The sequence below is a fragment of the Arachis ipaensis genome, chromosome B4 (assembly GCF_059453495.1).
Source record: "Arachis ipaensis isolate K30076 ecotype BB chromosome B4, ASM5945349v1, whole genome shotgun sequence".
NCBI classification, from domain to species: Eukaryota; Viridiplantae; Streptophyta; class Magnoliopsida; order Fabales; family Fabaceae; genus Arachis; species Arachis ipaensis.
Window position 1 is genome coordinate 135,436,207 of NC_142439.1, and position 21,606 is coordinate 135,457,812.

Consider the following 21,606-nt stretch of genomic DNA (forward strand, 5'->3'; position numbering starts at 1 on the left):
CTCTTAACAAAGCAGGAAAGCTGGTCCTGATTAAGTCGGTTCTTAATAGCTTGCCCATCTACTACCTCAGCCTATATAAGATGCCGAAGACGGTGGCGGAAAAGCTGATTTCCCTACAACGCCGATTCTTGTGGAGTACAGAGGATGGGAGGCACGGGGTACCGCTTGTGAAGTGGGAAATAGTTATGGCTCCGAAGCAAGTAGGTGGTTTGGGAGTTGGGGATGCGGTGATTCGAAATACAGCTCTGTTGTTCAAGTGGTGGTGGAGGTTCTCAAAAGAAGATTGTCCTTTATGGAAGAAAGTTGTTTGCTCCTGCAACAGCATGAATCCCACTGTGATGCTGCAAGGCCAGCCGGCGCCCATAAGAGGGGGTCCTTGGCGGGATATATGCCAACTACAAATTAGTGAGTTGCAGTTGCGAGAAAAGATGATCAGCGGGTTGTCTATGGAGCTCGGTAATGGCAGAACAATCTGATTCTGGGAGGATAGCTGGTTGCCGTCTGGGGTGTTGAAAGATATGTTTCCTAGACTATTCTCGGTCTCGACCTTGCAAGGATCCGTTATAGGGGATTGTGGGTTTTGGGATGGGCTAGAGTGGATTTGGAGTTTTCAGTGGAGGAGAGAGTTGTTCCAATGGGAGTTGGATTTAGTTCACCAGCTTCATGAGATGCTACAATCGGTCAAGCCCACCAATGAAAAAGAGGATGGCGTGGTATGGAAATTTGATAAAACAGAAGTTTACTCAACGGCTTCCTTTGGGAAGGTTTTGCATGCGGAAGTACTACCAGAGGAAATCACTAGCTATAGCTTCACTCGTACTGTTTGGAAAGGTCTGGTACCTCCGAGGGTTGAGCTGCTTACTTGGTTTGTCTTAGTTGGAAGGGTGAATACTAAGGATCGACTATGTAGATTCCGGGTTATTCCTCAGCAGGATAATAGGTGTGTGCTATGCGATAAGGCTGAGGAAACTGTTTTTCATTTGTTCCTTGAGTGCGAGACCACATGGAAGGTGTGGTGTGCTTGGCTGCGGGCCTTGGGACGACAGTGGAGCCTTCCAGGTACACTAAAGGATCACTTTGAAAGCTGGACGAAGCTATCTGTAAGGAAGGTAGACAGAAAGAGGTGGTTCCTTGGGTTCTTTGCGGTTATTTGGACAACCTGGCTAGAAAGGAATGGTAGGCTCTTCAGAGATCATACTTCCAGCATGGAGGACATCATAAACAGGTCGTTTAGGTACTCTGAGGAATGGAGTGGTGTTGACCCATTTGGTTGTTGATAGCAATGCAGAAGAGGATTAGGAGTTGGTTTCTCGACTTTGCTATTTATTGTATCTCATTTAATTGCTCCACTCTATGTGTTGAGCTCCCTTTGATTTAAAAAAAAAAGAAACAAACAAACTTCTCTTTGACTCGGGTCTTCATTGCATAGTGTCTCTCTCCTTCATTATTCCCACAGAGCAGCGTCCACCTCACTTTCCTTTCTCTCTTGCACACAACTTTTTTAAGTGATCTCGTTAACTCTCTGAATCAGTCTTCAACCAAACACAACCCTTGGATCTTCTGTGCACATAGAATTCAATTCTTGAAGCTTCTAACAGATGGCATCCAAGTCCTCTTCTGGTTCAATTCCACCACCACCAAGAGCATGCACCTATCACGTGTTCTTGAGTTTCAGGGGTGAAGATGCTCGCGGACGATTCACTAGCCATCTCTATGACGCCCTCAACAGAAAGGGAATCACAACCTACAGAGATGATAACAATCTTCGCAAGGGTAATGTTATTTCAGATGAACTCCTCAAAGCAATTGAAGAGTCTATGTTTGCAATCATAGTTCTGTCACCAAACTACGCTTCATCCACATGGTGCTTGGATGAGCTCTGCAAGATCCTTGATTGCAAGAACAAGCTGGGGCTACAAATGGTGACAGTGTTCTACGGTGTGGAACCTTCTGTTGTGAGGCACCAAATAGGAACCTTTCAGAAAGCTTTCAAGAAGCACAAAAAGAGACACGACCGTGAGAAGGTTCAAAGATGGAGGGAAGCGTTAAAACAAGTTGCTGATTATTCTGGATGGACCTCAAAAAATCAGTAAGCTAACTAATCATTAACTTACGCTTGTTATTACTACAATTTATCTGCTATACACCGTTCAAACTTTTATTTCCATACCCATGTAAACAAAACTGCAGTCAATATTATACATCCCACTTTTAACAAATAACGTAGAAACGTAGATATGGTTTGGGAAAATTTAGTAAGAGCTTGTTAGAGTAATACATTAAATCAATTTCTAAAAGTAATTTTAGTTGAATATTTTAATTCTTAGAAAATATTAATTATCAAATTTGCTTTTCTATTTTTTTTTCTATTAGACAAATCAATTAATAGATTTTTAAAAAAATTAAATATTTGAATTAAAGTTTATAGTAATATATGGAATACGTTCTTTTCATCTTCAATGTAGATACAATCACACTATAAACGAATCACTATAAAATTTAATTCAGATGTAATAATTGAATAATAATTATAGTTCGTTATTTTAATCTACCACAATTTCTTTTCCTGAATTACATATGAAATATAGCTCTCGTAATAGAATTAATTAGCTAATAATAGAATAAGAAAAATATTTAGGAGACATTGTTTTAGAGCCATAACTTGCTTTTTTGGATGTTTATTTAATTCATTTATTTTCTTATTTTATATTTTTTAATTATTATTAAAATAAATATAAATCTTAAATATAACAAATATATAATTATAAATAATATATGTATATATATGTAATTATAAATATTAATATAAATAAAATAATTTTGTACTATTATCCCTTCAGCATTACTCCAAAATAATATGATAACACCATGGAATCAATCACGATAGAATGATGTTGAAAATGAATGCTAAAAATATATATTTCATTGTCCTTTTCTCCCCATTAATAGGCATAACTATATATCAAGAGTTATTAATTTTATGATGATTTTTATCTATTCTTAATATATAAAAGTAGGTACATAGGTTTATCCACATTACTTCTAAATTATTTCTCCTCTTTTACTAATGCCATGTCAGCACCATCGCTTACTTGGCAAAATTTTAGAATACACCATTCAAATCTTTGCCAAATCAATTTTTATTTTCAAAAAAAAAAAAAAAACACAAAAAACAACTAAAAAACACAATAAAAATCAATAACTTAACTTTTTCCAAATCAATCCTTATTTCTAAAACAACAAAAACACAAATTAACATTTACCCAAAAAAAAAAAGCTTTGAAAACTAAAGAGCTTATTACCTTTCTCATACTTTTCGAAACCCTCTTCCTCTTGGCACCTCTCCGTACCAAGATCCTATTTCCTCCATCCTCTTTCGGTTCCATGAGCCATTGTCCTCAAAACAAATTGTCCATCACGATGTCTATCTCCGACGGAGCTGCATTGCATAAATTGCAGAAACCAGGGCAAACTCCATTCCTCCTGTTGCGATTTTTCTGTCGGAGCTCGATTCTGGGTCTCAGACCAACATCACCATTCAGCGGCGCCAACGTAGGAAATTCGTCCCAAGTATCTTCCTAAAGATTTTTAACTTTGCCGTTTACTTTTCTTATTCTATTGTTCAATATCATTTTCAATAGCCCTATTTATTTGTTATAAATAATAACATTTTAATTGTGAACTCATTGCAAGTAGCACAAGTTTATGTATTCCTCTTTTTTAAATGGTTCTGTCCAACAGTCACAACCAAAATTAGGTTTACCCACGTTACTTCTAAGTTATTTCTCTTCTTCTACTAACGCCATGTCAGCACTATCATTTACTTGGCAGAATTTTAGAATCCACCACTCAAATCTTGCCAAATCTATCTATCTATTTATAATTTATCTATTCATAATATATAAAAGCTGATACTAACTTTCTCCACAATGAGTTTAAGCCATCTTTTCTTTACTAATAATGCCACATCAACAATTCTAATGACTTGGCAAAAGATAAAAATCAACCAATCACTATTTAGTAAAATATTTTAAAAAAATTAAAATAAAAAACTCTTATCTATTATTATTCAAGTACTAATTAAATGAAATAAACATACATTAAAAGTGTCATAATAATAATTATTATAAAAAATTTCAGTTACAAATATTCAAATTCTATAACTTATACATATTAAGACTCTTACTACTCTTCATTTCTTAATCTCTTATACTAATTGTCAAAAATTTCTTAAATTTAATTTAACATTTTTATAATATATAAAAGCTTATACTAACTTTCTCCACAATGAGTTTAAGCCATCTTTTCTTTGCTAATGATGTTACATCAACAATTCTAATGACTTGGCAAAAGATAAAAATCAACCAATCACTATTTAGTAAAATATTTTTAAAAAATTAAAACAAAAAATTCTTATCTATTATTATTCAATTGAAACATCAAGTACTAATTAAATACAACAAACATACATTAAAAGTGTCATAATAATAATTATTATAAAAAATTTCAGTTACAAATATTCAAATTCTACAACTTATACATATTAAGACTCTTACTACTCTTCATTTCTTAATCACTCATACTAATTTTTATAATATATAAAAGCTCATAGTAACTTTCTCCACAATAAGTTTAAGCCATCTTTTCTTTGTTAATACTAACTTTTTTCACAATGAGTTTAAGCCATATTTTCTTTGCTAATGATGCCACATCAACAATTCTAATGACTTGGCAAATGATGAAAATCAATCAATCACTATTTAGTAAAATATTTTAAAAAAATTAAAACAAAAAACTCTTATCTATTATTATTCAAGTACTAATTAAATGCAATAAACATACATTAAAAGTGTCATAATAATAATTACTATAAAAAAATTCAGTTACAAATATTCAAATTCTACAACTTATACATATTAAGACTTTTATTATTCTTCATTTCTTAATCTCTCGTACTAATTGTCAAAAATTTCTTAAATTTAATTTAACCTTTTTATAATATATAAAAGCTGATACTAACTTTCTCTACAATGAGTTTAAGCCATCTTTTCTTTGCTAATGATGACACATCTGCAATTCTAATGACTTGACAAAAGATGAAAATCAGTCAATCACTATTTAGTAAAATATTTTAAAAAAATTAAAAAAAAAAACTCTTATCTATTATTATTCAATTGAAACATCAAGTACTAATTAAATGCAATAAACATACATTAAAAGTGTCATAATAATAATTATTATAAAAAATTTCAGTTACAAATATTCAAATTCTACAACTTATACATAATAAGACTCTTACTATTCATTTCTTAATCTCTCATACTAATTGTCAAAAAATTTTTAAATTTAATTTAACATTTTTATATGTTTTTCATTCTCATTCATTCATTTTTTAATTATTTACAAACAAACAAAAAAACGCAAAAAAACAAAGTATAGCAATTAATGCAAATCGAAAAATGAAAATCCAGTTTTATATAACTCTAATATAAATAATCTATGTCTTTTTTAAAAAAATAAATTCAAAATATATTTATAATATGTTCTCTAAAATATTTTTAATATAAAATTTATTAAAATCTATTTATAATATAAGTAATCTACCTCTCTGCGCATTGTGCGGTCTCACTCTAGTATAACTTGAAATTCTTTCGTAGAATACGGTTTGACTAATAATAATTCAATTAATCAGGTATTAAATATTTTTTTTATAAAAATCTATATCGAATGAATAAATTATCTGGAAAATACATATAGCTTAATGCAAATGAATTGTTTTTGTAAACTTCTGTTGTACTTGTTTTGTTTTGTATTGTTTTTCTTTCTCTTATTACAATTTTTTTAAATAAAATTTGTTGCTTTATTTTACTTATGTATTGGTAGACTTACAAAGAAATTCTCTTCGATCTCCTGAATAGGGACGAGGCAGCACTTGTCGAGAATATTGCTCAACATATATTTGAAATATTGATTCCCAAGTTGCCATCGTCAATGAAAAATCTTGTGGGGATTGAATCAAGAGTGAAACAAGTGATTTGCCGAATAGGCCTTGGATTGAATGATGTTCGCTATATAAACATATGGGGAATGGGTGGCATAGGTAAGACAACTATTGCTAGAGTAGTCTTTGAAACTATTCGAAGTATATTTGAAGTTGCTTGCTTTCTTGCTGACGTAAGGGAGCAATGTGAGAAAAAAGATATTGTCCACATACAAAGGCAACTTCTTGATCAAACGCGTATTAATTCAGCTACTGTTTTTAGCGAGTATGATGGGAGAACAATAATTCAAAACTCTTTACGTCTCAAAAAGGTACTTCTTGTTCTTGATGATGTAAATCAAGAAAAACAATTAGAGAATTTGGCTGGGGAGCAAGCTTGGTTTGGTCCTGGAAGCAGAATAATAATTACAACTAGAGACGTTGAGGTGCTAAAGGAACTGCATGAAACTTGGAAAGTTAAGGGGTTAGTGGATAGTGAAGCCTTTAATCTCTTTTGTCTGAAAGCTTTTAAACAACCAGAACCTGCAGAAGGGTTTTTGGATTTGTTCCAAGAAGTGATCAAGTACAGTGGTGGTCTTCCATTGGCACTTAAAGTATTGGGTTCCTATCTTAATGGTAGACCTATTGCGGTTTGGCATAGTGCTATTGAGAAGATAAAGAAGTCTTCACATTCTGACATTATTGATGTATTAAAAATAAGCTATGATGGTTTAGATTCTATGGAAAATGATATTTTTCTAGATATTGCTTGTTTCTTTAAAGGACGGAAGAAAGGTTATGTAACAAAGATATTAGATGGATGTGGTCATCATGCTGTAATTGGCATTGATGTTTTGATTAATAGAGCATTGGTCACTATAGATAAATATGATGAATTGGGGATGCATGATCTGCTTGAAGAAATGGGCAAACTTATTGTAATTCAAGAATCTCCAAATGATGCTAGTAAGCGTAGCAGATTGTGGTGGTGTGAGGATGTTGATTCTGTACTTACTCAAAAGAAGGTAAGTTGGTTTTTTTTCTCAACTATAAGATGCATAAAATTAAAATAAGAATTTGGCAATGTATTTAACATTCTAACTAAAAATTATTTTTTGCTATTATGGTTATCTCAATCAAACTCCGCCTATGTTACACTTGCGGTACATAGCCGGTCCCAAGCCCGGATAAAGGAGGAGGGTTGTGTTAGGTCTTCGGCAACCAACATAAAAATATAGCCGAACCCCCATGACATGAATCAAAGACATTATTGCGCTAAAGCTAGGTCGTTGCCCGGAAGCAACGCGCCGTATGGCTCGAGTACGGTGTCGAAGCAAGAGCCGCTGCATCGGTGCCCGGATGTAGTGTTAAATGAGCAAGGGTTCTCGCGTTTTCGTGAACGGACGAGGGTAAATAAGCTAGTTCACAAAGGAAAAGGTAAAGGTCGAAGCGACAGAAGGTTGAGATTTGGGACATGGAACATAGGCACTCTAACAGGAAAGTCCATGGAGGTGGTGGACACCATGACAAGGAGGAAGATTAACATTATGTGCCTACAAGAAACGAAATGGGTTGGTGCAAAGGCTAGGGAGTTGGATACTTCTGGTTTCAAACTTTGGTATACAGGAAAGGTGAAGAATAGGAATGGGGTTGGAATAATTGTGGATAAGCAGTGGAAGAAAGACGTAGTGGATGTCAAGAGGGTGGGAGATCGGATCATCTCTATCAAACTTGTGGTGGAGGGAGGTGCTTTCCATGTGATTAGCGCCTATGCACCGCAAGTGGGTTCGGACGAACAACACAAGATAAGCTTTTGGGAGGATCTAGAGAGTTTGGTTCAAGGCATACCTTTGGGAGATAAGATTTTCTTAGGAGGAGATTTAAATGGCCATGTTGGGAGAGAAGTGACTGGATATGGGAGTATTCACGGAGGCCATGGTTTCGGGGTGATCAATGCCGAGGGTAAAACTATTTTGGACTTTTCCTCAACTTTTGATCTTCTCATCGCAAATACATGTTTTAAAAAGAGAGACGAACATCTTATAACCTATAAGAGTGGCATGACAAGCTCTCAAATCGACTTCTTCTTGTTGAGGAGAGTCGACCGGAAATTTTGCATTAACTGTAAAATTATCCCGGGAGAGAGTTTGACAACACAACATAGGGTGCTCGTCCTGGATTTTCGCGTTGAGCAAAAGTTGAGGAAAAGACATCATACGAAGAACCCAAGGACGAGGTGGTGGCGGATGAAAGGGGAGGAACAAAGAAGCTTCCTAAGACGGGTAGGAGAAGAGGCAAAGTGGGATGGGAATGGAAGCGCGGAAGAGATGTGGAGGGAGATGGCAGAAGTTATTAGAAGAACAGCAAAAGAAAGTTTTGGTGAATCTAAAGGAATAGGACCAAGAGACAAGGAGTCCTGGTGGTGGAATGCGAGTATACAAGAAAAGATAAAGATAAAAAGGGAATGCTTTAAAGAGTGGTCTTTATGCCGCAATGTAGATAACTGGGAAAAATATAAGGCGGCTAAGAAAGAGACAAAAGTGGCTGTAAGTGAAGCAAGAACAAGAGCATATGAGGGTCTTTACCAGTCTTTGGACACGAAAGAAGGAGAAAAAGGTATATATAGAATCGCAAAGAGTCGGGAAAGAAGAACGAGAGATTTGGATCAGGTTAAGTGCATAAAGGATAAGGATGGAGAGGTGTTGGCTCAAGAGGAGAAGATTAATGAAAGGTGGAAGAGCTACTTCTACGAGTTATTTAATGAGGGACAGAAGACTCTTCCGAGCCTTGGTCGATTATGCACAAGGGAAGAAGATCAAAACTTTAACTACTATCGAAGGATTCGAGACTTCGAGGTAAAAGAGGCTCTAAAGCAGATGAAAAATGGCAGGGCAGTAGGACCTGATAATATCCCGATTGAGGTTTGGAAGGGTCTTGGAGGAAAAGGCATCAACTGGTTAACCAAGCTTTTTAATGAGATTTTAAGGTCAAAGAAGATGCCTGATGAGTGGAGAAAGAGCACCTTGGTACCTATCTACAAGAATAAGGGGGATATACAAAGTTGCGGAAACTATAGAGGGATTAAGCTTATGAGTCATACTATGAAGTTATGGGAAAGGGTGATAGAACGGAGGTTGAGAAAAGAGACACAAGTAACAGAGAACCAATTTGGATTTATGCCAGGCAGATCTACCACTGAAGCGATATACCTATTAAGAAGGATGATGGAGAGGTATCGTAGTAATAAAAGGGATCTACACATGGTGTTTATTGATTTGGAAAAAGCGTATGATAGGGTACCAAGGGAGGTTTTATGGAAGGTTTTAGAAAAGAGGAGAGTAAGGATCGCATATATTCGGGCAATTAAAGACATGTATGAGGGGGCCACAACTAGTGTGAAGACTCAAGGTGGTGTGACAGAGGAATTCCCTATTGGTATAGGATTACACCAGGGATCATCCTTAAGTCCATACCTTTTCACATTAGTCTTGGAAGTACTCACAGAGCACATCCAAGAACCCGTGCCATGGTGCATGCTTTTTGCCGATGATATCGTCCTTATGGGAGAGTCAAGGGAAGACCTAAATAAGAAGTTGGAGTTATGGAGAGAAGCTCTAGAAGTGTATGGTCTGCGCATAAGCCGTAGCAAGACGGAATATATGGAATGTAAGTTCAGTCTGAGAAGGGAAAACTCCAATATAGAGGTGAAGATTGGAGAAAACATCCTGCGAAAAGTTAAAAGTTTTAAGTATCTTGGGTGCATCATACAGGATAATGGAGAGATTGAACAGGATGTAAATCATAGGATCCAAGCAGGTTGGTCAAAATGGCGGAGTGCATCTGGTTTTATATGCGACAAAAAAGTGCCTTTAAAACTTAAAGGTAAATTCTATCGCACCGCTATAAGACCGGCTATGCTGTATGGTACGGAGTGTTGGGCGGCTAAAGGGGAGCACGAACATAAGTTGAGTGTGGCAGAGATGAAGATGTTGAGATGGATGAGTGGTCATACGCGATTGGATAAAATAAGGAATGAAGATATAAGGGAGAGAGTTGGAGTAGCACCCATTGTGGAAAAGATGGTTGAATCGCGTCTCAGGTGGTTTGGACATGTGGGAAGAAGACCGATAGAACATCTAGTCAGGAGGGTGGATGAGATGGAAGATGGACAAAAGGCGAAAGGCAGAGGAAGACCTAAGAAGACCATCCATGAGGTGGTCAAACGAGATCTACATGTAAACGGTCTCTTTGTAGACATGATACATGACAGAGCACAATGGCGTCGTTTGATTCATGTAGCCGACCCCACTTAGTGGGACAAGGCTTTGTTATTGTTTGTTTGTTTGTTTGTTGTATGGTTATCTCAATCAGTATAGTTTTTTCATCGATTTTTTTATTTGTTTATTTATTTATGTGTATGTGTAGGAAACTGAAGCAATTCATAGCATCGTTCTACATAAGGTGTATAGGGAAACTGAAGGAAAATGGAGAGATTTATCTTTCTCAAATATGTGCAAGCTAAAGCTTCTCGTTTTAGATTTCGTGGAAGCTCCCATTCTCTGCGATATTCCTAGTACATTAAAGGTTTTGCACTGGAAATGTTGTCCAATGGAAACTCTGCCCTTTACAGATCAACACTATGAACTTGTTGAAATCCATCTGCCTGATAGCAAAATTGTACAGTTATGGGATGGAAAGAAGGTAGACCTGCTCATCAAGAGCTCTATAAAATTTTATTACATTAACATTTCCAGCAAAACTAGTAACCATGTGATATTCCTTTTATGTTTTTTCAGGTTCTTAAAAAGTTAGAGCTCTTGAATTTGTCTTGCTGCTACAAGCTGAAGGAAACGCCAGATCTTTCTGGAGCTCCCGTTCTTAAAATACTTAATCTTGAGCATTGTAGGGAGCTGAATTATGTTCACCCGTCGCTCGCACTCCACAAAAGCCTTGTTGAATTGAATTTAACGGGATGTTATAGTATTGAAACACTTGCAGATAAATTGGAGATGTGTTCACTCGAGACACTAGGTCTAGACTGTTGCACTCGTTTGAGAAGACTGCCAGAATTTGGGGAATGCATGAAACAGTTATCGATTCTTATTCTGACATATACAGATATAGAAGAGGTACCCACGACGCTTGGAAATTTGGCTGGCGTGTCTGAGTTGGACTTAACTGGATGTGACAAGCTTACTAGTCTACCCTTAACTGGATGTTTCCTAAAGAAGTTGGAGCTACATGGATTCGTCGAGCTTAGTTGTCTTCCACACGAAGCTCCTAGGTTAGAGTCCCTCACAGTCACAGCTTATTATGATGAGTTTGACAGCCCAAATATTGTTGGATTTTTTGCGTTCTCTCTCTTGCCTGAGCCTGACCTCTTTGAGTAGCCTGAAATTAGAAGGATGTTTTAGCACATCTAAAGAGTCGACCCTTTACTGCGATCTTGGCCACTTAGCGCAGTTGACGAATTTGGATTTATCGGATAACTGTTTTATAAGAGTTCCAATAAGTATCCATCAACTTCCCAGACTTACATGTCTAAAGCTATCTTTTTGCGATGAATTGGAGGTTTTACCAGAGCTTCCATCAAGTCTACGAGAATTACACGCACAGGGTTGTGATTCACTAGATGCATCAAATGTTGATGATGTTATATCAAAGGCGTGTTGTGGCTTTGCAGAATCAGCTAGCCAAGATCGTGAAGATGTCTTGCAAATGTTGATCACGGGGGAGGAAATTCCAGGATGGTTTGAGCATCAGGAAGAAGATGAGGGAGTATCAGTCTCATTCCCACTTAATTGCCCTTCAACTGAAATGGTCGCACTTGCTCTCTGTTTCCTATTTGAACGTACCAAAGGTTACAGAACATTCACATTCTATCCTTCTGTGATCTGCAACGGGAAAGAATTCATCAACGCGAGTTTATACGTGGTGGATAGTTCAGATTCTTTGCTCATTGTGTGCGTGAACGGTTACTATTTTAGTAAGCTGTTATGCCAACACAATCGCTTCCAATTGTTATTTCCAGATGATTACTATTCTGATATCCGAGTACAGAGATGTGGAGCACGTTGGGTGTGCAAGCAAGACATTCAAGATTTCAGGAAAACAAAATCCCAAACAGGGAAAAGAAAAAGAAACTCTTGAATGGAACATGGACATGAGGTCACATTCTTCAACTTCTAGGAATAAGATGTTGGTGGTTGGCCCTCCACTGTGTGACGAAGAGGAAAAGCATGGTGCCACAGCAGAGGGTGCTATTGGCGGTTTGGCATCTCGCAAAAGCTCTGACCCACCTGAACTCTTACTTCTCTTCCCTTTGCATTCCCCACAGCACTTGGTTCTCATACTTGATAAGCCTTTAATATGCTGTTTCTTTTCTTAAAACGGCTGCATTTTTCAATTTTAGACCTCTTCCCTTCCAACTATGTCAAGGTCCAGCTTCAGACAAAAGAATACACATTGGTCCAGCTTGAATTGTATCAAAGGATTTGTCAGTGCACGTGCCTCTCTAATTTTGATTTGGGTATCCTTCTTTATTTTGACAACTTCTAATCTTATGGTTGTTGAGAATGAATTGTGGTCTTAATATTGGTTAGGATTTTCCTTTCATAATTATGGTATGAATGATACAAAAATAAAATTTCCATTTTGTGAAATTACTAAAACATATGTTGATGTTGATGTCATAATCATAAATGTACCATGGCAGTTACTCGTAAATTACAAATTCAGATAGAAGTATGGGATATAGGTATCTTATAAAGTAGAGATTTGGGCAATATATTTTTCTGAAAGATAAGATACATTGACCGAAAGACATGGATTTATTGTCAATTCAAGCTGATAAATGTGATCAATTACCTTTATAAAGTCTCATGCATTGGAGGAATCATTGCATTTTTTCCTCCTTTTCTGTAACTTCTTTTCTAATAAAACATCATGTGACATTTTCAGGAAAATGAGATATAAATTCAAAATATGTATGATGAAGTTCTATGAAGGGTTAATGCAGATAATTAACTGAATTGCTGAAGCCAATTTATGTCCTGGTGCAATAACTAGACAGTTAAGTGCTGAAGCTTGGATAGCTATATTCTAATATTTCTTTGATTAGTTTCTTTGCTGTTTACTAATGACATTATTTTGTATTATCAGCTTCAAATTACAGAGGCAGTTGGATACTTACTTTCTCCTTGCTCACATGGGCTCTGTCAAGCTTAAAGAATGGATGTTTGTCCTGCTTACTCTGTTAAGAAGTTCTAAGGTATGCTTGGATTCATTGACATGATTGCAACAGCCACAGTGTTAAAATAAATGGTAAAAATGTAATAGATGATGAAAAATAGAATCCTTAATCATTTCATTATATAATATGAGGTGACAACAGCAATAACACTGACATGATATAATTATGTTAACTATGTCGAACTGGTACAAGGCTAGCCAAATGGCATTGCTATTAGACTCCTAACATGAGAATAGTTCCAATGTCTCAGCAATTAGCGCCGTCATTTCCCTCTTATCTTTGGTTCTACATTATTGTTAAATGATTTTTATAACATGCTTGGAATTAATCGTGCAAATCAGAGAGGACATTTTTAAGCACACACAGCAATAAGCCAGTAATCATTGCATTTCTTCACTGTCATTGCGATTTTCCTTTTGTAAAGGGAGTCATTTAAACATGTATTTGACATCTTTTTAATTCCATTCTGGCAAAGGTTCACTTTGTTGGCAAGTGCATTCTTCTGATGAGATTTTACAGGTGCTTTTTGACTGGTTCAGACATGATGTTCGGCTGTGAAAAGCATGCAGCACCACGCTGCAGGTATATGTAATCTAGATTACTGTTGAAATTATAGCATGTCAGTTTGTACACTAAATTATAACTAATATAGCATATAACTATTATTCCTGCCTATTATGTGTGCACTACAGTTACATCCTATATTTGGGGACGTTGTTGTCAAATGGAAATGTATTTACTTTGTATAGAAATGATTACTTGCAGCAATGATTTTTGGGTTTATATATTATTAGCTAGAGATTAGGAGCTAATGTTTGTTGGATAGTCAATTTATCTTTTCATAAACAGAATCAACAAAATCATTTTCCACTTCAGCTAGCTGAGACCTCACTAATTTTATTTTTTTGGCTGAACATTAGTGTTTTGAACCATTGGCATTAGTATGCTTTTACGTATTCCATGAAATAAGCACATTGTAGTGGCTTTGTTATATTTGATGTTTTTTGTATCCTTTTTCTTGGAAGGCATATTCAATTCTGAACAACTGAAACCATTATTTTGAGTGAAAAAAGGTTAATTATAAACAGTTTCAGTAAACAACTGTAGTAGAAAGTATAAACAAAGGCACATATGGGGCACCATTATTTATCTGTGGAAGATAAGCAGCCAAAATAAAGATGCATTCATGAATTGTGTCTGTGATTATGGTAATTTCTTCTACTCTACATCTCTACTTTTCTGTAAAACAAATACAATTTAAAAAAAAAATGAAAATTGGAAAAGAAAAAGAAAAACCTAAAGAGTGTCTTAATTTTTTATTGTCTTGTGTGATAATATGCTCAAACGCCTAAGACTATTTTTATCCCTTTTATTTTTAATTATTTTTCCTCATATTTGATTTCTCATTTGAAGAGTACCACATATTTTTACGGTTCATAAATCTTTTGCTATTTTATAAAAAGGGTTCACTTTCTTGACCTGTGCATTCTGCTTTAGCTCTTTTTCCAATATTACAGATTCTCTCTTACTTTTTCCCTCACAATGTGCATTCTCATGAACAAAATATATAATTAGTTCCTGCTATCTGTCCATTGTAGACTCATTCAAGATTTATTGGAAGGGAAAACTTTTGCAATGATGGAAGATATATGAGGGTGAATGCAGACTTCATCTTTGCTCGATATACATATGTTTTCTTGCTGACAAAGTTATATGTTCGAGTGGTTTTCTTCACCTTGATCTGCTTGAAAGATCTGATGGGTTCTATTTCAAACATATGGACCATGCATCACTTTATATTTGATTGTGGCGACAATTAAACATTGTTTATGTTCTGGTTAACCATGGTTTTCATCACAAGTCATTTTTCTGGTGCTAATCTCATGAATATGCCATAGTTTGGGCGGCCAGACAAGTGCATATATTTTTGAGGTGTCGATTATGCTCTTCACTTTTCCATCCAAATTTTGTAATTTTTTTTTTCATGCTGATTTTGTAAAATATGAACAGACCCATTTGTATATAATATATTGGTTATGCCCCTGATATGTCAGCATTCATAGTGAAATTTATTGCTTATGCAAAACCACTACGTATTTATACTGGTCCATTTCCTGTTTATGAGTGCTAGAGTTAAGATGCACCTTAGCTCAGTCCTTTTGAATTGGAAGACCGTTTCACTTAGTGATCTAATCTCTAAAGAGGCATCCCTTCTTTTATCTGTTTTGGCTCTATTGTGTTTTTGTGATAGATTCCCAATTCATAAATAAAAGGAGGGGGGGCTGACTTGGTTTGTTAATTATTGTGATCAATTCTTTGTAACTTGTAAGGAGTAACTCAGTTAAATTTACTGTGTGCAAAAAAATAAAAAATAAAAAAGGTGAAGTACAGAAGAGGTAAAATATGACCATACTTACAATATTTTGTTCTTTCTAATGTGTATATCACAAAATCTCTTGGTGGACAGAAACAAGTCAATAAAGTAAGGTCTTTGTGCCAAGGTCGAAGGTTCCTCCCATATTTGTTTCCTGTAGTGTAGGCCATAGTACATTCATTAACCAATCAGATTCCACAAACTTCCTATATTCACAGTTTCACACACACATGTCATGATCTTATTTCTTGATCCTTAGTCTACAAGCACCCAAGAAACCATACTGCAGATTTCACTTATAGACATCATAACCCAAGCTACTTTGGCTTAGATACACAATTGAACTGAAGCATATGGAATCTGCTATGGCCAGAGCCTCTTCTAGTCCATTCCCACCACCCCAATCACGGACATATCATGTGTTCTTGAGTTTTAGGGGACAAGACACCCGCAAAGGAGTCACTGATCATCTCTATGCTTCACTGCAAAGGAACGGAATTACAGCTTTTAGAGATGACATGAACCTTGAGAGAGGTGAAGTTATTTCACATGAACTTCTCAGAGCAATTGAAGAGTCTATGTTTGCGGTCGTCGTTCTGTCTCCAAACTATGCTTCCTCTGCTTGGTGCTTGGATGAGCTCCAAAAGATTGTGGAGTGCAAGAACAACCTGGGGCTACAGATTGTGCCAGTGTTCTATGGTGTGGACCCTTGTGATGTGAGGCACCAAAAAGGAACCTTTGAGGATGCTTTCAGGAAACAAGAAGAGAGATTCGGAGGAGACAGTGAGAAGGTCAAGAGATGGAGAGAAGCCTTAATACAAGTTGCCAGTTACTCTGGATGGGACTCCAAAAATCAGTGAGTTCACTGTCCATCAGCTTCAATTGTTTTATACTGATTATGTGCCTTACATAAATATAAAGTAATTGTCAGCAAGTTAAGGTGATTTAAGATTCCAACATTTTAAGTAGTTGTCAGCAAGTGTAGACTGATAACTGAGAGGGCCAAATGACCAATCTTATTATACCTTTGATATACAAAACATAAAATAAAACATACTTGGAGCAAGGTTAAGCAATTCCTCTTGTCAAATTATGCTCTCCACATGCTATAGTAGTTGAACAAAACGTTCAAGTCATTCATATTCAGCCAATAATTTGAGAACTTTATTTATACTCTTCCTTCTATCCTAATAATTCTAATTTGTTTTTTCAAATAAGAAAAAATGTTACCTTATTTTGTATGTGTTTCATTTTAGACCCAATAAAAAGTTCTTTCTTATATAGGCATGAGGCAACACTTGTGGAAAGCATTGCTCAACATGTGCATACAAGGCTAATTCCAAAATTGCCATCTTGCATAGAGAACCTTTTTGGTATGGCTTCAAGGGTGGAGGATGTAACTACACTCATGTGTATTGGGTTGAGTGATGTTCGATTTACAGGCATATGGGGCATGGGTGGTGTTGGTAAGACAACTATTGCTAGAGCAATCTATGAAGCCATTGAAGATCAATTTCAAATTAGTTGTTTTCTTGCTAACATTAGAGATACATGTGAGACAAATGGGATACTTCAACTACAAAAAATTCTTGGTGAACATATTCATGTGAGTAGATGTACTTTCAGTAATTTGTATGATGGAATGAGGATCATAAGAAATTCTTTATGCAACAAGAAGGTTCTTATTGTTCTTGACGATGTGAATGATGTAAGCCAATTGGAGAATTTGGCTGGGAATCAAGACTGGTTTGGCCCCGGAAGCAGGGTAATGATAACAACTAGAGATATGCATCTACTAAAGACACATGAAGTGTGTGACACTTATGAGGTTGAATGTTTAGATAAAACGGAAGCTCTTCGTTTCTTTTGTTCAAAAGCCTTCAAACGTGATGTTCCTGAAGAAGGGTATTTGGAAATGTCCCATGAAGTGGTCAAATATACTGGCGGTCTTCCATTGGCACTTAAGGTTTTAGGTTCTTATCTTTATGGAAGAAATATCAGTGCTTGGCGTAGTGCTGTCAAAAAATTAAGAAGTGTTTCGGATGCCAAAATTCTTGAAACACTAAGAATAAGTTATGATGGTTTGGATTCCATGCAAAAGGAAATATTTTTAGATATAGCCTGCTTTTTTAAGGGAAAGCCTAAAGACAAAGTATTAGATTTATTTGAAAAGCGTGGTTATAATCCACAAATTGACATTGATGTTTTGATTGAGAGGTCTTTGGTTACAGTAAAGCAGGACATTGATGTGTTTAAGAAAAAGTTTGATGTGTTGGAAATGCATGATTTGCTTCAAGAAATGGGGAGAAACTTTGTCATTCAAGAATCTCCAAATTATCCTAGTAAACGTAGTCGATTGTGGTCTCCAGAGGACCTTGATCTCATGCTTACACAAAACAAGGTATGTGCCAACTCTTTCACAATTATAAGATGTTCTAGCACTTTATTTATATTTCAACTTACTCCATAAGACTTTCTCATATTTTAATTTTCTATACAGGGAACTGAAACAATTCAAAGCATAGTTCTACCTCCAATAGGAAATGGGACATACTATGTGGAAAGTTGGAGAGACAAAGCTTTTCCAAATATGAGTCAGCTAAAATTTCTCAACTTTGATTTTGTGAGAGCTCATATTCATATCAATATTCCAAGTACCTTAAAAGTTCTTCACTGGGAACTTTGTCCACTGGAGACCTTGCCCCTTGTGGATCAAAGATATGAACTTGTTGAAATTAAAATAAGTTGGAGTAACATTGTACAACTTTGGCATGGATTTAAGGTAAGACTCTTTTTTCTTTACAAATTCTCAGGAGCTCTTTCAAATTCTGTTACATTAGCCTTTAAAAACTTGGCAAGTTTAACATATTTCTAATGTGATCAGTTTCTAGAGAAGTTGAAGCACTTGGATCTAAGCTGTTCAGGCTTGGAGCAAACACCAGATCTTTCAGGGGTTCCTGTTCTTGAAACACTTGATCTTTCATGTTGTCACTGCCTAACTCTTATTCACCCCTCTCTCATATGCCACAAAAGCCTTCTTGTGTTGAATTTGTGGGAGTGCACAAGTCTTGAAACTTTTCCAGGTAAATTAGAGATGAGTTCGCTCAAGGAACTGAATCTTTGTGACTGTAAGAGTTTCATGAGTCCTCCTGAATTTGGAGAGTGCATGACAAAGTTATCAAGACTTTCTTTTCAGGACATGGCTATATCTGAACTACCCATATCACTTGGATGTTTAGTTGGCCTATCTGAATTGGACTTAAGAGGTTGCAAAAAGCTTACTTGCCTTCCTGACAGTATTCATGAATTAGAGTCCCTCAGAATTCTGCGTGCTTCTTCGTGCTCAAGTCTTTGTGATTTGCCACATTCTGTGTCGGTTATACCTTTTTTAAGCATCCTTGACTTACGAGATTGTTGTCTAACTGAGGAGTCGTTCCCTTGTGATTTCGGACAGTTTCCATCGCTGACGGATTTGGATTTATCAGGCAACCATTTTGTTAATTTGCCAATAAGTATCCATGAACTTCCCAAGCTTAAATGTCTTAGCCTAAATGGTTGCAAAAGGCTTCAAAGTTTGCCCGAGCTTCCTTCAAGTATAAGAGAACTAAAGGCATGGTGTTGTGATTCACTGGACACACGCAGTTTCAATAATTTATCAAAGGCATGTTCTGTTTTTGCATCAACTAGCCAAGGCCCTGGTGAGGTCTTGCAAATGGTGATTCCAGGGACGAATATTCCTTCATGGTTTGTTCATCGACAAGAAAGTAACTGCTTACTAGTCCCCTTCCCACATCATTGCCATCCAAGTGAAAGGCTAGGAATTGCTTTATGTTTCCTAGTGCGGCCTTCCGAACGTTGGTTTTCCCTCTCACTCCGTTTGGCCGTTGGCAATGGTGATAGAGTCATAACCAACAGCATTCCTATTTGGTATCATCAAGGTTATCACCTGTGTATGTTTTGTATGACCAATGATTGTTTAATTGATCAAGAAACTCGGAAAGCCATTCATTTTGAGCTGTCATTTGAAGATATCAATGTTGAATATCCGCCAGAGATATTGAGCTCTGCTGCATGTTGGGTGCATACTGATGAAATTGAGCATTTGAACAAAGGCGAAACTGAGAGGCCCAACAAGAAAAGACAAAAGATGCTAGAAGAGAAACATTGAGGAAATGGGTTTATAACTGAAAAAAAAGATATTGGAAGCTGATATGGTTGGATATTGGAAGTAGAATCAACATTTCCAATGATGAACATGGAGGAGATGCATAGATGCAGTCTCAGAAATGCATATAAAATTTTGACACTCATTTGAACAGCAAGTTATCTTGTTAAGTTGTACATTAGTTGAATTTTCATGTTTCAACTTTGTACTAAAGTAAGATTTGTTTGTCTTCAGAAGTGAGTAATCAATTCTACTCTTTTGGATATTTTCTATCTTCAGTGGTATGGTTTGTTATTGAGCTTGAAACTATTTAATTGAAATCAACTCAAATAAATAAATTATAAAAGTAATAACCATTTTGTCACGATTATCTTACTGAAATTTTTTATTCTATGGAAACTGCGCATACGTCATATACCAAAGAAAGTTAGTACTGTCCACCTTTTCTAGCTAAGTTCAACAATTCAGTTTCTAGTAGCAAGGCACACTGAAAATAAAATTTATGTTTTACACAGTTTGACCGAAAAAAAACAGGAGTAAATCTGTGTATTTGGTAATTTGGTAGCTTTACAGTCTCTTGCTTCAATTTTCATATATGCCATTTTAAAAGGGATCTACTTTTAACTAATTTATTTATTTTGTAACGTAAATTATAATCATAGCAGTATAGTTACAGAAGGCAAGAGTGTATCAGTTCCAACATTGCTACTAATGATATGTCAAAGAATATAACTAAGTTAATAACAAAAGTAGAGAAGTTACATACGAGCTTTAGTTGCTGAGCCGCCGGTATACATGGAGGACTTGGCCAATACTTTGTTAGCTTTGTTTGTGAGACACCGATGCCTGAACCTCTCATCGGCCCAGTGAACGTACATAGCCTTCTTGATTTTTGGGCGAAGCCAGGAAGTGAGGTGGTTGCGCCTCACGTACATCCTCCAGCATCTATTGCAACTACCTACCCATTCGATGGTCGTATATCTTCCTGATGAGGGCATTGTGCTCCTTGTCCTATATAAAGTTTAGCTACACAAAAAAACCTTTAAAATTAGTTAATCAAAATATATCATACATAGCTAAGAAGGTTTGACTATATTAAGCTTTTACCGTCCACTTCTAAAACCACCACTCTCTGGTCTCAAAGGAGATCTTTTTGTGGTTCAGCCATGGATGGTCGTATATCAGGTTGATGATATTAGTCATCTCGAGTACATGCGTTGATGTTTGGTGCAAACCTATCAACAATTCACAAACAAACCAATATGGCAATATAAATTAAAACTTCAGAAGCAAATAACCATAATATATAGAGAGTTTTTTACAAATTTTGGCAAAGTTTCATCTATAACTGGAATGCGCCACAAACTCTGTCCATCAACAATTAACTTATACAGCACCAATTGTCAACAATCATTGAACAACAATCAATAATCAAGAAGCAACATCCATAAATCCACTAAATTCACTAAACTAGAATCAATAATCAAGAATCAATAATCAGTATATATCAAACACTTTCATCAATTCAAACCTACAACCCTAAATCCACTAAAACTATAATCAATAATCAAGAATCACTAATCACGACTTATCAAACACTTTCAGCATATAAAAGACTTAAAGTAGTACTTACGTCGTCCGCCATCAGGTCAAATCGTCATCTGTATGATGTGAGGTGGTGAGGGGCATCAGTTGACTGGCTTCCATGAAAGGATTCCAGCGCCGCAGTGTCCGTTGCTGGAGGCAGCGTCGCCGAGACAGTGAGCTACTAAGCAGATGGAGGCGGCTGCGTCGCCGTAGGACGCAGGGACGTAGTTGGGATTAAAGACCATGAT

The 21,606-nt window shown here is 36.1% G+C and overlaps 3 protein-coding genes across 3 annotated transcripts; all 3 read left to right on the forward strand.

Moving 5' to 3' along the window:
• The first annotated feature begins 518 nt into the window (after positions 1-518).
• LOC107637138 (uncharacterized) lies at positions 519-1,277 on the forward strand. The gene has a single exon (XM_016340582.2). The coding sequence runs from the start codon at positions 519-521 to the stop codon at positions 1,275-1,277; it is 759 nt and encodes a 252-aa protein (XP_016196068.2).
• Positions 1,278-1,474: 197 nt separating this feature from the next.
• On the forward strand, positions 1,475-15,276 carry LOC107635076 (disease resistance protein Roq1-like). The gene is made up of 8 exons (XM_088484073.1): positions 1,475-2,089; positions 5,919-7,005; positions 10,406-10,681; positions 10,777-12,509; positions 12,941-13,051; positions 13,142-13,250; positions 13,752-13,814; positions 14,831-15,276. The coding sequence occupies exons 1-4, from the start codon at positions 1,599-1,601 to the stop codon at positions 11,368-11,370; spliced, it is 2,448 nt and encodes an 815-aa protein (XP_088340199.1). The 5' UTR covers positions 1,475-1,598; the 3' UTR covers positions 11,371-12,509; positions 12,941-13,051; positions 13,142-13,250; positions 13,752-13,814; positions 14,831-15,276.
• A 397-nt stretch (positions 15,277-15,673) lies between these two features.
• Positions 15,674-20,034, forward strand: LOC107638077 (TMV resistance protein N-like). The gene is made up of 4 exons (XM_016341251.3): positions 15,674-16,462; positions 16,891-18,007; positions 18,107-18,388; positions 18,491-20,034. The coding sequence occupies exons 1-4, from the start codon at positions 15,960-15,962 to the stop codon at positions 19,772-19,774; spliced, it is 3,186 nt and encodes a 1,061-aa protein (XP_016196737.1). The 5' UTR covers positions 15,674-15,959; the 3' UTR covers positions 19,775-20,034.
• The last annotated feature ends 1,572 nt before the right edge of the window (positions 20,035-21,606 follow it).

Coding starts and splice junctions, on each gene's coding strand:
- LOC107638077 (XM_016341251.3), top strand. CDS start 15,960: ATGGAATCTGCTATGGCCAGAGCCTCTTCTAGTCCATTCCCACCACCC. Junction 16,463..16,890: donor GGATGGGACTCCAAAAATCA/GTGAGTTCACTG, acceptor TTTCTTATATAG/GCATGAGGCAACACTTGTGG. Junction 18,008..18,106: donor TCATGCTTACACAAAACAAG/GTATGTGCCAAC, acceptor TTTTCTATACAG/GGAACTGAAACAATTCAAAG.
- LOC107637138 (XM_016340582.2), top strand. CDS start 519: ATGTTTCCTAGACTATTCTCGGTCTCGACCTTGCAAGGATCCGTTATA.
- LOC107635076 (XM_088484073.1), top strand. CDS start 1,599: ATGGCATCCAAGTCCTCTTCTGGTTCAATTCCACCACCACCAAGAGCA. Junction 2,090..5,918: donor GGATGGACCTCAAAAAATCA/GTAAGCTAACTA, acceptor TCTCCTGAATAG/GGACGAGGCAGCACTTGTCG. Junction 7,006..10,405: donor CTGTACTTACTCAAAAGAAG/GTAAGTTGGTTT, acceptor GTGTATGTGTAG/GAAACTGAAGCAATTCATAG.